The 17,830-nt window shown below is 36.3% G+C and overlaps 1 protein-coding gene across 4 annotated transcripts in view; it reads right to left on the reverse strand.

Annotated features, from left to right (window-relative positions):
• Positions 1 to 17,830, reverse strand: part of LOC127449073 (myosin-10-like) — a 91,167-nt gene that overhangs the window by 40,596 nt on the left and 32,741 nt on the right. For 2 of the 4 annotated variants that reach the window (XM_051712217.1, XM_051712214.1), the window contains exons 4-7: positions 8,324 to 8,351; positions 5,221 to 5,323; positions 4,545 to 4,574; positions 3,583 to 3,600 (exon numbers count right to left, since the gene is read on the reverse strand). In XM_051712217.1, the coding sequence (XP_051568177.1) occupies positions 3,583 to 3,600; positions 4,545 to 4,574; positions 5,221 to 5,323; positions 8,324 to 8,351 (179 nt within the window). The remainder of the gene's footprint in view (positions 1 to 3,582; positions 3,601 to 4,544; positions 4,575 to 5,220; positions 5,324 to 8,323; positions 8,352 to 17,830) is intronic. The other 2 variants (XM_051712218.1, XM_051712216.1) reach the window with 1 other exon arrangement.

Here is a 17,830-nt window from a genome sequence, read left to right on the forward strand (position 1 = left end):
GGATACAAAGAAAAACCCACAGGTAACCTCAAGAGAAATACAGGCTGCTCTGGAAAAATACGGTGTGGTTGTTTCAAGGAGCACAATATGACGATACTTGAACAAAAATGAGCTGCATGGTCGAATTGCCAGAAAGAAGCCAATGCCACAAAAAAGCCACTACATATATGCCCGACAACACCTTGACACGCCTCAAAGCTTCTGGCACAGAAATATATAAAAAAATATAACACAGCACATATATATATATATTGTTTACTCTGATTTATTTATATATAAAAATTAATACAAAGTGTTAAATAAAATTAAAAAAAGCTGTGGGCAATTTCCAATCAGAAGTGAGCATCCCTATGCCCTACTCAGTCCAAAGAGCAGAGCCTTTGAAATGGGAACTCTGGAGGGAGCAGGACACTCTTGTCTTATTGTGTGGCCGTTTGGAACACGCTTCACGAAGAGAGCAATGAAAGACAACGTCACTTCCTCTACCTTCACCCGGAATGTTACCATGACAACGCAGTACGGCAACTTATTCATCATTGCAAAATTGGTCTAACTTCAACTTTATACTCTTCGCTGATCCCTGCATGTAGTCACATTTAACTTGTGTAGCTACTATTAAACACATTTCCTACCAACAAACCTTAAACTACATATTAAATATATTCCATGCATGATGAAAATGTGTGTAATATCAAAAAAAAAACAAACAACTTTAATATTTCTATAATATGTAATATATTATCTAATATATTTTTTATTTTAAATATTTCTAATTACATTTATACATGAACTTGAACTCTCCAGCCATCTAGCCTTAAAATAAAGATGTGAGGACTTGTCACCCTGGGTCACATTACATAAACGATAAAATTACTTCGCATATAACTGTCGCTAACAGCTCTGTGGATGGGCCTTTCGTGGAGGGTTGATTTGCTTATTTTTGTTTGAAACGCCACTTTGTGTGGCGTCCCCTTCCCACAGTGCCCTTCAAGGATGCAAAAAATACAGTTTGGAATTCACCTGTATCTCTGCATAGCCTTCTAAAGGATCCCAATGTTAGGAATGAGTGGCGAAGTTCGGATTCTAATGTTTGGATTCATATACGAAATAAATTCTTCTGAAAACCAAGGATTCAGGCTTTGCAAAGACACTTTTATTGAAAAATGTAGCAGTGGCAACAATACTGGACACAACAGTAATGCTGGTGAGTAACAGTGTATTTGTAATGTGTAATCGCAAAATAAACCATGATCATGACTCGTGGATTGTGCTTAATATGCGGTTCCTTACTAAATAAATGTATAATTCCACCGAAATATTAATTAGAAATGTAATTATTTAAAATATGGCAGAAGAACGCAGAACGCAACGGAAAAAAAAAGGTGAAGTACAGTATATGGTAATAAGGCTGCCTGCTTTCTCATCTTTGTTATAGCCATGATGTCCTGCATTTTGGCCGAAATTAATGCATCGGGACGACCATTTTCCTGTAAATCAGAGGCAAATTTATCCCATCGATTCCCCAGCTGGCGAACATCGCTTATTTCCTGGGCCGACCGCCCACACTCTCCCTACAGCCTGATACACATTTATTAACTCTTCACATTCGCAGTTTGTGTTGGACCATTTTTTATGTTTAAATAGTGTTATTTTATCACCAAATATAGCATGCCTATTATGTATTGGGGAGAAACAGTGTGACGATTTTGTTCAGTTTTCTATTGTTATTTTAGTCGAACAACTGTCGTAGTTTGATTGTGTACTTTACATAAATTGGGACATATGTTCATATCAATGATTGCCTAGACTGTGTGCTTTTAGGGGATTTCGTAAATCGCTTGCAAGTTTTCATTCATTCATTCTTGGAAAATACAGTTCTACACTTGGTGGAGGGGCTTTTGCTTTTCAATGTGTTAGCCAATCATTACAGTGGGCGTGTCATAAAGTTCAAGTACACAGAAAACTGAGCGTTTCAGATAGAGGGCCAAAAATAGGGTAGAAAAAGGTAATGTAGTAGTACATTGACATTTTATGTGCAAAAAAGGAAAAAAAAGAAAATAGAAACACACTTTACTAATGTTATAAGTGAACCTCAGGAAGAAAAGAAAAAAATATGCATGTCATGACCCCTTTAAAATAATTTGTGAAATTGAAATTAAACTTGAATTTTTTTTAGTGTATATTAGGGCTGGGTGATAAATCAAATACCCACAATATAATCGCGATGATTTTGCGGACGATATAAAATTCAACAATATCGTGAATATCACAATGATTTTAATGAGCCTTTTATATGGCCATTAAGTTTCATAGAGTGCATCAGTAGACTAATTTCACAAAATAAAAGCTCCTGGTGAAGGTGAAATAAACACGACTGCACTTGCAGTGTCAAAATAAAAACCCCAGTTATGGGTGAAGTAAACTGGACAGAAATTTATTAATTTATCTTTAACAAATCTTATCCTAAAAATAATAATTCAGTATTATATTCTAATAATAAACTTGACTGGGTTCCACAGTAACAATTTAGTATGATGCAATATTCATCTGGTTTCCAACAAATAAGTGTGGTTTTTGCACACCTTCATTCACAAGAAAAATGTTTTAGTAAAAATATATGAAGGTAAATAAGATTTTTATTAAGCTTTCATATATGATTGGATGTTAAATAGAAGTATAAACCTGGAAATCAATGACAATTATTACATTTTACTCTCCCTTGTGTTAATTTGGTGGAAAACTGTGGGAAACATGCCTTCATCATTTTTAAATAGAATTGTAATGTCTTTGAAATATTAATTCTACTTGGCTACAATGGCTGTTCAGATGAAATGATGGCTCCTCAGATTAAGAAAAAAAAAAACAAACACTTATGCTATTTCAAAGCAAAAACATAATTATCGAGATATATATTGAATATTGTCAATTTGCTGAAAAATATCTAGATATTATTTCTGAAGTAATATCGCTCTGTTTTAGTGTATATATGAAAATATATATGTGCCTTTATATTTTAGAAAGGATTTGGGGGTCCTTGGCCTGGTAAAATCTGAAATCCCTAGGTTTAGACTTCTTCATTGCTTAAGCAATATAGCATGAGAACGTCTGATGAAGTGCAAGTTGTTATATTAAGCCAAAAAGACACCTTCATCAATTACAGAAAGTATGCCAAGAACTACTGGCATTTGAGTAAATGGACATTCCAGAAGCTTCCAACTGCACGCATGGACCAGGCTAACATGTGATTTGTGAAAATGCGACACTGCACCATCATGCAGTATTTTGCCTAAATGCAACACTGTCTAAATATTTACTCTTATCATCCCAAATAAGGATAGTAGATTAAAGCCACAGAGAATATTCACAAAATGAGATTAGAAGGCAGATGTTTCACATTAGAATGAGAAGTCATTGGCAAAGAAACACTAATTCAAAATAAACCAATAAATAAATTATTCCAATATAAAATTAAGAAGAGAGTGAAAGTAATGAAGGCAAAGTTTCCTGTGCCCTTTTAGGAACTGGTGTGAGATATGAGATTAAAGGGGGAAAAAAGGAAAAAAGGGACTACAAGCTACTCACATAAAACAGGATTCCATTCTGTAATCAAATTATGATCAAGGAAACACAGAGGTGTTAATGTCACAAATAGAGGACACATGTATGCTTGACAAGATAGAATGTACACAGCAAGGGGTGACTTAAAGGAATGTTCCAGGTTCAATACAAGTTGGCACTTAGTACATGGGACAAGGCAATTTGAGGTTTTAGAAGTAAAAATGTGAAGCTCTATTTGTTAAAGCACTTGAAACCTTACCTAAAAAAAAATAATTAAAAAAAATGCAGTGTATTAAACCCGGAACAATCCTTTAAAAGCTGGATAAAAACCTCAGTTTGTGAACAAGGCTTTTTCTCTGTTGGTTTAGAATGTTGCTGGAGCAGCTGGTCTTTATGTTTGGACTGAAACTGATTTGTCAGGTGTCATCAGAGCAAATATGATTGCATTACACTGTTAAAGATTTACCCAGTTCACTTGAAGGCATTTGAAAACAGACCTCACTGACAAACCTTTTTATTTAATGTAAAAATCAAAAGATCACTACCTTAGTATTTGCTAAAAAATTTTTAAACATGCTAGGAATGGCAATGGATATATTCTTAGACATCAAGTCAGATTGTATACAGTATGATCAAATGAAAAAAATGTCACAATCATTGCAGGTTTTCACATCATGCAAGCTGAAAGATCTGTTAACTACCATAGGTTAATCTGAAATATTTGTCTTCAACAGTAAAGATGATTGAAACAACACTTCTCCACGGCTGCATACATTCAAAACCATTTATCAAGAGACAGTGTAAATGTGCAATGCTAGAGGTCAATAAAAAAAAAAAACCCTATTTAAATCCCAAAAGCAACATGTTTATTATATAAAGTGCAGAAAATTTCCCCTGGAATTGGCTTCATTCCATTTATGTTTCTATAGCAGGTTAGTTTTGCATGCACAAGCAGAGCAGGAATAAAAAGCTTAAAGGGAACTTGCCTGGAGTTTGACTGCTTTAGGTGATTCTGGCTGTTTGTACATAATAAACAAATATAATATGTTAGAAGGCATCAGGGGCCACATTCTCAAAGTATCTTAGACCAAGGGACAGATCTAAGCCTTTAGTAAACGTTGAATATTTGGCCATGCGAGTACAATACGATCAATGACTGGAGCATATTAAAAAAAGGTTCAGCCAATCTCATGCTTTCTTATATTTTTATGCATTAATTTACTGATGTAATACACATGTATGGCAAACTACAGGCCAGCACTGCAACCTTTTAAGATGCTTTCTCAATACAGGCCCATGTGTAATAATTAAACACACTGTAAGAGCCAGAAGTTCAGGTTTTAGGTATTACTGGATAAACGTTTACATAGCCAACATTGACAGCACATTAAGTCTACACACAACACCAGTAATGACATTCTAGTGCATGTTATCCATGGATGTACGTTAATTTAGTAAAAAAAAAAAAAAAAAAAAAAAATGCACCCTGTTGTCATTGTATCTTTTTGATTGTAGATTTTAGTTTAAAGTTGTTACAAGTTACTAGTGGACTACGAGAGCTTCCACTTTAAATCATTACTTCACATCTATTAGTGTGAATACCCAGGGGGTAACCACATGAACAGTGCAAATCAAAGGATGTCTGATAGAAAAGGAACTCACTGGAATGTTGTGATCTTTCCTTCCTTTGTGAGAGGATGCGACGTGAGCCAGATACTGGATGACTTTTTTGGTGTTTTCTGTCTTTCCAGCACCTGATTCCCCTCTAGGAGAGAATATTAAAATCATAGCATATACCAAAAGCATGAGAGTGAGACAAAGTTTTTTTTTTTTTTTTTTTTTTTTTAGAAGCTTTACCCAAACAACAACAACAAATAGGGCATATATTTTGTCACATTTGTGTGATAAAACCACCAGCAAAATAAGCTAATAAGGTACATCCTGTATCACAGGTCTGGTAACTGTTTGTTTTTCCAGCTGTAGCTCCTTTCAGCAGCTGGGACTCTGATTGAGGAGAATTTGGCCTTTAATTTGACACTGCTTTTATTAGGCAAGTGTTAAAAGTATTATGTAATATTAGTGGAATGCAAAAGATGGGGTCTTAATTACTTTTATTTTATAACAACGAAATGGATGAGAGTAATCCTGTTCTTAATGAAAAGTTAATGCATTAACCATGACTGATTCAAATATTATTCTTGGTCAACCCAAACCTACCCATAAATGGAAAATCTTTAAAAAGACAAATCCAGACCTTTTCCACAAAAGCCTGTAAAGTCATTAACTTAAAACTGATATTAAAGAAATATAACAGTAAGAATTGTGTGCAATGGGTAAAGCTCATAAAAAGTAATTTCATATATCATCTTTCTCATCTCTTAAGCAAAAATAATAATAATAATATAATAAGTAAATGTTTAAACCAGTGGATTTCTGTTGAAAAAGTAGGATACAGGGGCTGGTTGCACCAGCTGTGCGTAAGTTAGAACTTAGCCTAGTTGTGGCGTAAACGGGCACTAAGTCACAATTTACGCACTACTAAATATTTGAGCGTTGCACCATTAAACTTAGGTAGGATGTAACCCTACATATAAACTAAATATTTACGGCAGACTCCGACCAGGAATAACTGATGGAATAAAAAAAGCAGACTCATTTAATGACATCAATGAGCACATGTTTTGGCTGACAGGCATCAGTCCTTTCGACATATATGATGGTGTTGGCATTTACACTCATTTACATTTACGAGAGGATTTTAATGGGGATATAATTTATTACAGCTGACAGTTACGTGAGCAGACAAGGTTTGAACATCAACCGTAACGAGATCAAGCTGAAATTCACGGCTGTTTAACACTCCTGTGTACAAATTTGAAGGCTTCTTATTGAATAAATATGAGTAAACGTCATATTATGCGACTACGCATTACGGAGAGTTTACGACCTACTAGTTAAGTCTTGCCTTAAGAACAGGTGGTGCAACCAAATTAAGCAATGACTTAGTTACAAACTAACTAGTAGTTACTAAGCCCTTAGTGTGAACTTTACGTCCCAACTTACGTGAGAACTTACACACAGCTGGTGCAACCCTACCCAAGTGATTTTGACCATTAACCATCACTAAAGTCTACTTAAGCTCACAGCTGTCCATTTTTGCTGCATGTTATTTAGGCCACATACACACTACAAAGTTTTGAGAGTGACAACCGCATTTAAATGCGTGAGTGAATCCCCTAAATTTTCATTCCATGTGTGTACGGAGTACAGGAGTTACTCTCGCAATTGCGATGATTGACAAGTGATAACAATAGCAATGCTGCCACCAGTGTCTCACACCTGTGAATAAGAACCATGAATGCCTCTAGTTTAACTTGTTTTGTGTTCACTATTTTTAAGCAAAAAGATTATCCACCAGAGACCTATTATCATCTGGCAATGTTTAGTCTGCTGCGACTGCAGTGTGCGCCCTCTCTGGGCTGTAATGTACGTCTCAACCCATAGTGGTGTCGCATTAATAGATATATATTGTGGCGACTATATAAAGTGTCAATCAATAAAGATTTTACTATATTGTGTATATCGCGATATGTAAATATCCATGTGCGTGGCGTGAGCGTATTTATCAATGAGCAGGGTTTCATGTGAGTCTTTGTTATTTACGGCTGTTATTTGCACGCGCTGGTTTAGCGCCCAATTCACTAAAGGAATAATGCAGATCATGCAACAGCGCAAACAGGCCCACAAACATGCGATTCTGAGCGATATATAGTGTAAGATGCAGTGTCAGATTACAGACCACTGTAATCTGACACACTCTGCTGTGCAGCGTCACTGTGATCCAGAAACCTGGATCATCTCTTTAACATGCCGAAAGTGCGCTTGTACTACTCCACTGGCTCATTATTAGATGAATTATTGCTTATATGATTGATAGAATCATCAAGAAAATGAAAAGGTCCTTGTTATTAAATGGGTGCATCATCTGTGGTGTTGTTCACAAAAGCCGACACAGAGCAGAAAAATGTAAACGGCAAACTGTGTCGTGCGAAGATAATCACTCGTGGTAATCCAAGCAACCTGTTTTACCACCTCAAAATGAAGCACGCTAAAGAATATCATGAAAGCCAAAAGCAAAAATTCTGATTAGTTTTCATTTATAAAGTATTTAATTCACTGACTGAATTGTCCAAAAATAGGCATTACAATATGGTTATTTAATATATTACCATGATACAAGCTTTTGGTCATATCGTCCATCCCTAAGTTTGAGATTCCTTAACCCTGCATTCTAACCATACAGACATATAGATCATGCATTCATAGGCTGGGCATGCAGTGTGGTATGTGCTACAGTGGAATCAGCTCAGAAGGGGTTGGCTTTGAGACAGATATAGGCTCTAACAGTGCTTTTGGCAAAGTTTCTCAAAGTCATGTGGACATGAGAGAGACCTCGTCATTGATAAAGTGCAACAGAGAGAACATTTCTGTGGAGGAATTCTTATAGACTGACTTGCTGTGAGTCTGACTCATGATGTGAGGTGCTCTACATGCCAAACAGCCGCAGCTACTGACATTTCATGCCAAACTGACACATGACTCATGTTTTCATGCATTGTTGTACATGGCTCTTAACGTATAAGTCCAAAAAAAAGCAGATTTCCAAAACTTCTTGCAACCCTGGGGATGTCACATCACCCCCTTCTGTCCCGACTGACTGCAAAATCATTAACTGTGGAAAACAGATGATCTAATGGTTACTCACGTGCAAAGAATGGATTGGTCCTCACGATCTACAAAAAGGAATACAGAAAGGGAAAATGAGTCAGCATTTTCAGTTAAGTTCACCTGGAACTTTGATTCAAATTAATGCAGTACCAAAAAATAAAATTTTCATTGAATACAGAAAGACATTAATATCGATGTAATCCTTCAAAAAACACAGCTATTTTAATGTTTAAGCAACAAGTTTAATTAATTACCAGCTACCGATATATTCTTATATACTCTAAAACTGTATATTTTGACCATCTTCTTGACTGATGGAAAGTCTCAATGAAAGAAAGCAGCATGGAAGAAAATGCCTCAGTTAAAATGGAAATGCAGTCCAACAGAAAATGCTGGTGTTGGCCTAAACATGAGCCAGAAAACATCTGTGAAACTCGTTGTGTCAAACTCGTTGTTTCCCTTAAGCTTGTCAGTCTTCTGTAAATCTCACTTCATAAACAGGTTGGTCTTCCACAAAATGGAATAATTTCCTAACTTCAAATGTGAAGGTTTCTAGGAAAGTTATGAAGCAAGCAATCTGATTTCTCAAAGCCATTTCTTAACAATAGTAAACCTCTGCAGGAGAAAGATATGGATTTACCAACTTCATGGTTTCACCACTTATTTGGAGAATGTGTTCAGAAACGGTTCTGAACAGCATGTATCCTGTTTCTTATATGATATGGATTTTGATTTGGAAGTCATTTCACTGACAGTATATGATATAGGGATGTGCGAGACGACACTGGAATTACTTGTCTGTCAGTATTTTCCCATTAAACTGTTCAAAATCTTTCACATTTACGTTTGGCTTTATATTTTTGCAAAGGCTGCGCTTCAATTACTGTCATGTTAATGTTACATTTGAAATATAATTAATATTACAATTATTTTAAAAAAGAGGATATCTGGAGCAGATGTATACAAAGTTTCATTTCACCACAGGCCACGTGTGCTTCAGATTTGGCTGTTGGAATAGATTAAGTATTTTAAATGGGTCATATAATCACAATGATTTTTGAGGGTTTCTTCCTTTTTAGACAAGCCGACTCCAAAATGTACGTTTAAACATCAGTGAAAGTAGTCATTCCGCACATCCCTAATATGATCAAATTATGATTTAGCTTCACTGAGATCAAAATTCTGCTTCTGCATTTCATTTTCCTTAAAGAAAAAAAGTAATCTTTGATTGTCAGACATATATCCACTACATGTGAACATGTAGTTTAATGGATACAATTTAGCAAATTTCATTTTAAATACAACATCTATCAGAAAATCTCACAGAATCAGTCTGAATCACCCATTTGAGTTGTTACAAACATGCTTTATGTGCACTTATTTCAATAGCCTTAGCTCATTTTAATCAAACAGTGATGCATACAGACTGTGGGTAATTGAGTTTGAGTATTAAGAGACTTTAGCTAATGCTGGCCACAGTGTCAGGACACACTGGCCCCAGGTCAGTCCCCATTTGGAGCAGGAGATATGATTGGACATAGATCAGCAGATTCAATTTACTAAACATCCTGCAGCCTGCTCCTCAGGTAGGACAACTGATTCAGTAAGCTAAGAAAATAAATCACTTAACCTCTACTTTACACAGCAGTTACAGAAATCAAATACACACCATGTTTCAGGATGATCTGGTGTTCACAGTGGCAGAATACATTTGTCAGTCCTGTATTTGAGTGCTTACAGTTATGTTCACACACAGGTCGGTTTTTTATGAAAGTGACAACCGCATTCTATAACTCAAGCCGCTACTGTAAGAAGTTGTATGAACAGGCCATTTCAAGACTCACACCTGTAAGTAAATGCGGTTGTCAGTCCCAAATGCTGACTGTGTGAATTTAGCCTATGAAATGTAGGGTAAATGTATGGAATGAACCTCTTCAATAGCATTATACTGCATCCTCTTCCAGAGGGTTTTGATTCACTTGAACACATTTCATGTAAACCAGGGGCTGCTAAAAGTACACAAACGAACACACACCCACAGTGGGAGCTCATCCAAGCTGTTACTGGGTGGTGTCTCAGTTCCTGAATCTGTAGTTGCAGAATGTGGCTAATGATGTAGATAAATAACTTCATGGCCCTGTTAAACTGCTGCTCTTGTAGTATCAGATAACTGCTCAGGCAAGACCCTCCTTCAAACTTCAGGCATTTGTGTGTCTGGCAGAACGAAGTATTACTAGATAAGATAACTTGCCCAGCCAGTCCTAAAAACAGTGGTCACAGACATATTTTCTATAAAGCACAACAGATATACAGTATGGTGAAAGTGTAATATCTAAGACTGATAAGACACTAGGGCTGGGCGATATGTAAAAAATATTTTATCGATAATCGCCTTAAAAATTACTGCGATATACAATTATATCGTCAACCCCTCTGCCGAGGGACCAATTCAATTAATTTATTGAAACATGAAAAAAATAAGACATTTATAAATTCAAATTGCACTTCAAACTAAACGAAAAAAGCAATTAAAATAAAGTCATCAAAAAATCTTACTTAACCACCTCCCCAAATTCAAACATTTACCATCTCCAACGGCTTCATTAGCCATCACGCAAGTATCCGTCAACAACAACGGGTGGAAAATTACTAACAGCCTACAGATTAGGAAATACAAACAATTATAAATGTAAAGATAATAAAAATTATAATAAAAAAGCCAAAATAATGCTGCCAAATGTGTGCTCATCAAATTTGTGTTTGTATCAGGTTTTGGTAATCCAGTTAATGCTGCCTAAAGAAAAGAAAATAGAACTCAATTTTGGTGAACAAGACTTTATATTATTTATGATTTAATCACTTTTGCTTTTATTTCTTTAATACAAAGATATACATTAATGAACCTGGAGAGTTTGGTTCACAATGCATGTTAACTTCGAACTGCTCCGTGAAGTAAAGTGAACTAAACTCACAGCACCTCCTGAGATGATCGGATATCTTTAAAAATAAATAAATAAATAAATAAATAATAATAATAATTTTATCCCCTTTTCTCCCAATTTGGAATGCCCAATTCCCACTACTTAGTAGGTCCTCGTGGTGGCGCAGTTACTCATCTCAATCTGGGTGGCAGAGGACAAGTCTCAGTTGCCTCCGCTTCCGAGACAGTCAATACGCACATCTTATCACGTGGCTCGCTGTGCGTGACACCGCGGAGACTCACAGCATGTGGAGGCTCATGCTAATCTCCGCAATCCACACATAATTTACCATGCGCCCCATTGAGACCAAGAACCCCTAATTGCGACCACGAGGAGGTTACCCCATGTGACTCTACCCTCCCTAGCAACCGGGCCAATTTGGTTGCTTAGGAGACCTGGCTGGAGTCACTCAGCACGCCCTGGATTCGAACTCGTGACTCCAGGTGTGGTAGTCTGCAACTTTACTCACTGAGCTACCCAGGCCCCTACTTATTTTGTATTTTTGTATAATTTCCTTATACTTTGTGATCTACATCACCTTAAGCTGTTTGGGAAGTCTGGAGTGCATCTGGACTGTGAGCTGTGTTTTCTCCTCAGGCACGAGCTGAAGTGCTCCTCTCGCGAGCCATCATTAGAGTTTAAAGTGATCATAGCATGTTTCATTAAATGAGATCAAACGACTATTCTACAACTAAAAATGTTGTAAATTTTTTGTTGTTGACAGTAGTCGATAATTTTGACTAATAATTTCAGCCGTTTAACAAACATATTTTAGCTGCATTGTGTGAAATTTAGTCGCATATGCGAGTGATTTACTCGCAATGCAGAGAGCTGCAAAAACTTTAACCATGCGTCGTGTCAACGCAGGCCACAACAGCTATAATTGGTCCGCTTTGTACCCAAAGACCGATGCCCAGGATGATAAAAAAAAAAAAGATATGAGGTAGCTTCACATTTTCTCCAAGATTATTTGAAAATCTATGCATCATTTCACATTGTACTTGGGCTCGTTTTCTGCCATTTTTATATTCGGTTTATATGTTTTATAAAGTAACAAGGGAAATTGTGACAAAAAAGACCCATCTGTTTACAACTTCATATGTGAGTAAAACAATATTTTATGTATTTTACTTTGATCTTTGTGATCTGTATGATGTTTTGACTGCATGTTTGACAGTATGGTGTACAGCAGTGGTTACCAAACTGGGTGCCGCCAGGACTGGCTAGGGGTGCTGCGAAATTTGTGCTCAGTTTAATATTTTAATAGACACCAGTTAAAAGTGCTGGCAGTACCGAGTACTGATTCAATTCCGTACCCGTGGGCTGTTTGTCTACAGGCGGAAGCTTGTTAAACGCGTACATGTAAATGCATCCTAATAGAGGTGCTGCAGCTGTTATAAGCCTATCATGATTATTAAACAACAATATTGACAAGAAAAAGAGAAAAGCACTCACCGTCATTGGCTGGATAATTTCAGACGCTTAAAGCCCAATAAATTTCAATAACTGGTCTGCTTTTCAGTCAAACTCTGACTGTATTGAACTTTTATTAATATATATCTAATAATCACACAATAAATTTAAATTGTTCTATTGATTGAATTAATTTAAAGTTTTTATATCACAAGCACTACAGAATCTGTTCTCTACATTATTACTCTATTTTATTACTAGCTCTTGAATAATAACTTTAAAAACTTGAAGCAATGTTTAGGAGAAACACTTGACAGCTACATTATTTTAATTTAATTTGTTAATATTTATATAAATATAAAACTTTTTAAAATAAAAGGAGTGTTTTCAATCGCATATGTTCATTTTTTTCAGTGGTTGGGATGCTAAAAACACTATAAAGGGGAGCCGCATTTAAAAAAAGTATGGCAATCACTGGTGTACAGGCAAGAATAATTTTTCGTAAGTTCTGAAAACTGCACACTTCAGCAAATTAAAAAGCACTTGTTAAGAGTTGGTCATATTGCCCATATGCATTGTAAAATGCAGCTTCTGAGCTTTAACATTATTCCTATTTCTGAGTTGGTCAAACGAGAAGTAAATTAATTTGATGACTTTTTTGTGTTTTGTTTTTTTGTAAAATCCACTCAGAACACCTTAGTGGATTGTACTTGTACTGTACTGTTCTGTACAATGTGATAAGCGTTAAGCCTATTCTCACCAAGCACAAATGTCTGCGGAGACTAATATAATATGCAAAATTATAATAATATATAATGTACAGTGCTGTGAAAAAGTATTTGCCTGATTTCTTCTCTGTTTGTGTATATTTCACACTAAATTGTTAAAAACATTCAAACAAAATCTAACATAAAACAAAGGCAATCTGAATAAACACAAAATACAGTTTTTAAATGACAATGTTATTTATTGAAGCAAAAAAAGTTATACCGTACCAACTGGGCCTGTGTGAAAAAGTATTTGCCCTTAGTTCCTAAAATCCCTAAATCTATTAAACTGCATTCATAATGGGGTTCAGCTGGACTAGACACACCCAGCCTTGATTACTGCCAGCCATAATCAATCAAATCAACACCTAAATAGAAATTTTTCAGCAGCATGAAGTTGGATAAAGGTCTCACCCAACAGCACACTATGCCAAGATTGAAAGGAATTCCAGAAATGATGAGGAAAAAGGTGATTGAAATTCATCAGTCTGGGAAGCTATTTCAAAGGCTCTGGGACTCCAAAGAACCACAGTGAGAGCCATTACCTCCAAATGGAGAAAACTTGGCACAGTAGTGAACCTTCCCAGAAGTGTCCGACCTTCCAAAATTCCTCCAAGAGCACAGCGACGACTCATCCAGGAAGTCACAAAAAAAATTCAAGGACAACATCCAAGAAACTGCAGGCATCTCTCGAATCAATAAAGGTCATTGTTCAGGACTCCACTATCAGAAAGAAACTGGCCAAAAATGCAATCCATGGAAGTGTGTCGAGGCGAAAACCACTGCTAACCCAGAACTCATCTGAATTTTGCCAAAACACACCTTGATGATCCTCGAAGCTTTTGGGAGAATGTTCAGTGGACTGATGAGTCGATTGTAGAACGGTTTGGAAGACAGGGGTCCTGTTACATCTGGCATAAATCAAACACAGAATTCCACAAAAAGAACATACCTACGGTCAAGCATAGTGGTGGTAGTGTGATGGTGTGGGGATGCTTTGCTGCTTCAGGGCCAGGGTGACTTGCAATAATTGAGGGAAACATCAATTCTGCTCTCTACCAGAAAATCCTAAAAGAGAACATCCGGTCATCAGTCCGTGAGTTGAAGTTCATAGGAGTAAGTCCACCTCTGAATGGCTCAAAAAAGCAAAATTAAAGTTTTGGAGTGGCCTAGTCAAAGTCCTGACTTGAACTCGATTGAGATGCTGTGGCAGGACCTTAAACAGGCAGTTCATGCTTGAAAACCCTCCAATGTGGCTGAACTAAAGCAGTTCTGAAAAGAAGAGTGGGTCAAAATTCCACCACAGCGTTGTGAATAACTGGAGATCAGTCTTCGGAAGCATTTGGTTGCAGTTGTTGCTGCTAAAGGTGGCACAACCAGCTATTAAGTTTAAGGGGGCAGTTAGTTTTTCACTTGGGTGATACAGGTGTTGGATACATTTTTTGCTTCAATTAAAAAAAAAAAACCCAGAAGAAATCAGGATGGGGGCAAATACTTTTCCACAGAACTGTAGCAACCATGGTACGTTCAGTTTCCGTTTGTCCTATAAAGGCCCTCTCATTTATACAAAGCTGATTCTAGTTGAGGACGTTCGGTGTACCATTTCCTACAAAGGACGAGACGTACCTAGCACCAGCCATCGAAATGAGACACGGCTATACTGTTTTTTTTTTTGTTTTTTTTTACTTGTTTGTTAACTTGCATAACTTGTCTTATTTACAAGTATTTACATTTATATGTAGAACACGTGCCAAACTGGTAGAGAGAGAGAACAAGAGAGGATGTGCATGGTTTCTTTAGCACATCAATGTGTGATTAAAATGAAATGTTTCTTCTTTTGTTGTTAATCAACAACTGACTGTAAAGAACAGAAAGGGTATTAAAGAGACATTATTCAATGACATAAGGATTGTGTGGATCTCGTCTTTGGACACGGAACAAGTTAAAGTAAACTTTTACTCTCAACACACAGTGAAAGGATCTCGCTGCTAATAACTTCTTTGCCACTATACTACTCAATCACTGGTGAGTGAAATCTGAAAGATTATCAGCCAGTGGCTAATCACAGACATTTTAGTTGTATAGCGTGAAATTTGGTCACACATGTGAGTGATTTACTTGCATTATAGAGAGTTGCCACATGTAGTAAAAGATCGTACTTGAGATATATGATATCGAGATAATTAAATCGAAGATCCCGATGCATCGGAAAAATCAATATTGTTCCCCAGTCCTACTGAAGAGGACTCTGTAAAAATTGTAAATTGAAGAGAGGATTCATCAAATCCTTAAAAAATAGTAATGTGATTAAGAATGACAAAACCAATTTATTTAAATCATATATGCATTAAAAGGAGCCTGTTATTCAGTCTTTTAACCAGACATAGAGGTGTCGGACTAAGTCCACCAATGGGAACAGAGTACGCCTGAAGATAAAGCTGCTGTAAAGCCTAACCAGGGTTTCTGCAGGTTTTATGAAGCTAAATTTAGGACTTTAAGACCTTTTTAAGACCAATTAAAGAAAATGTATGGAATCAATGTGTGTGTGTGTGTGGGGGGGGGTGATCCCTCATTTGTTTAAATGAGGGATCATAAAAACTGCATTTTGTTTTTATTTAGTACAGCCCCGAAGAAGCTATTTGACATAACACATCCTCACATAAATTCCACATGACAAAATAGTAACTGCATTTACACACATGGTCCTGTTAAGAAGTTTACATTCCCTTGGTTTCTAATATGGTGTGTTGCTTTCTCGATGATCAATGATTGTGTGTAATAATTGTTCATGAATCCCTGCTTTGTCCTGAGCAGTGAAGATGTCCACTTTTCATAAGAAAAAAAAAAAAACCCAACTACTGTAAAATTATTTGGTTTCTCAGCATCTTCTGCACATTTGAGTTCTTCAGTGTCTATATGATGAGATCCAGCTTTTGACACTTGGGACAATTGAGGGACTCATACACAACTATTACAAAAGATGTAAAGATTCATTGATGCTCAAGAAGGCAACACAGGACGATCCAATAGGTGCAAACTTTTGAACTGGATGATTTGTGTAAATAAGAGTACATTTTGTGTTACGTAGCTTTTGAAGGGCAGTACTACATAAAAAATATAATTTGTATACATTCTGAAAGGGGTGTGGAAACTTATAAAAACAAAAGGGTTATGCAAACTTCTGCACTTAACTGTATAGGCTATATAGTTTGTGAAAAATTATAGTTTATTTTAGATTGAGTTTTTTCATGATTTAGCCACATTTTAGCTTTTTTTAATGTACAAATTCCATGTAGCCTATCCTATCCATATGATGTCATATTGCATGTGTAATTATGAAATGACTTCACAAAAATTCACAACATTGTAACCAAAAATTCAAAATACTACCCCCACATCTTAACATTTAAGTGCTTGTACTATGTAAAAAGTGCAGTGTAGCTGTCTAAATGTGACATTGTCTGATTTACCTCCGTGCTTGTGGGGAAATGAACATTACAGAAAAATACTCGCTTACATATTCACGTGCTGCATGAAGAAATGGATCGGCTTCTTTCAGCTTTTGTTGAAAACAAATTTTTTTATTGCTGCTTTTCTACTTGTGCTGTCTGACAGGATGACAAAGAGTGCGCGCCAAGCGTATGAAGTCATTGCCATGGTATCCAGATACATTTCAGCAGATTTGCAGAAAGACTAGAATGAAAGTATTGTCAAATCAATGTGCAATGCTTCAAAATTGCTTCTCTTCTCTGCAACTGATACCAAAGACAATAGTGAGAAGGAAAATTAGTACATCAAATATAAGTAGAAAAAAAAAAAAAAATCAGTGAGCCTACCAGCTGAAACCAGGACATAATTACAATGTTTAGAGAATTGTCGGGACACCAGGACACACCTCTTCAAAACGGGACGTCTGGTCACCCTACTTAAACGCAACGAGAAAACAATCCCTCATACAACATTTAATGCCATGACCTTATGAACTAAAGACTTGCTGCTCCGATTTAAGACCTTTTTAAGGCCTTATTTTGCGGAAGGATGAATTAAGACTTTAAGACATTTTTAAGACCTGCGGAAACCCTGATAACATATTAAAGAATTGTCAGAAAAAAAAATTGACATTAAACTGCTTTAGTACCATAAGACAAACATTACAAAGAAATCATAAAACATTTTTTTTTATGCATCATATTTGATGCATTAGGCTTTAAAAGGTCATTATCCTCCTGAGGCCCAGCAATTCATTTTTGTGTAGGACATTTGTTACTAAGTTTTTCTTAGCCCATACATGCTACAGTGGTAAATCTTGGCGTATTATGAGAGGACTACCTGGGCTTTTCAGAGATACCAAATCATTTGAGAGTTTGACCATGACAACTTCCT

Source organism: Myxocyprinus asiaticus, chromosome 12 (assembly GCF_019703515.2).
Source record: "Myxocyprinus asiaticus isolate MX2 ecotype Aquarium Trade chromosome 12, UBuf_Myxa_2, whole genome shotgun sequence".
In the NCBI taxonomy this organism is placed as follows: domain Eukaryota; kingdom Metazoa; phylum Chordata; class Actinopteri; order Cypriniformes; family Catostomidae; genus Myxocyprinus; species Myxocyprinus asiaticus.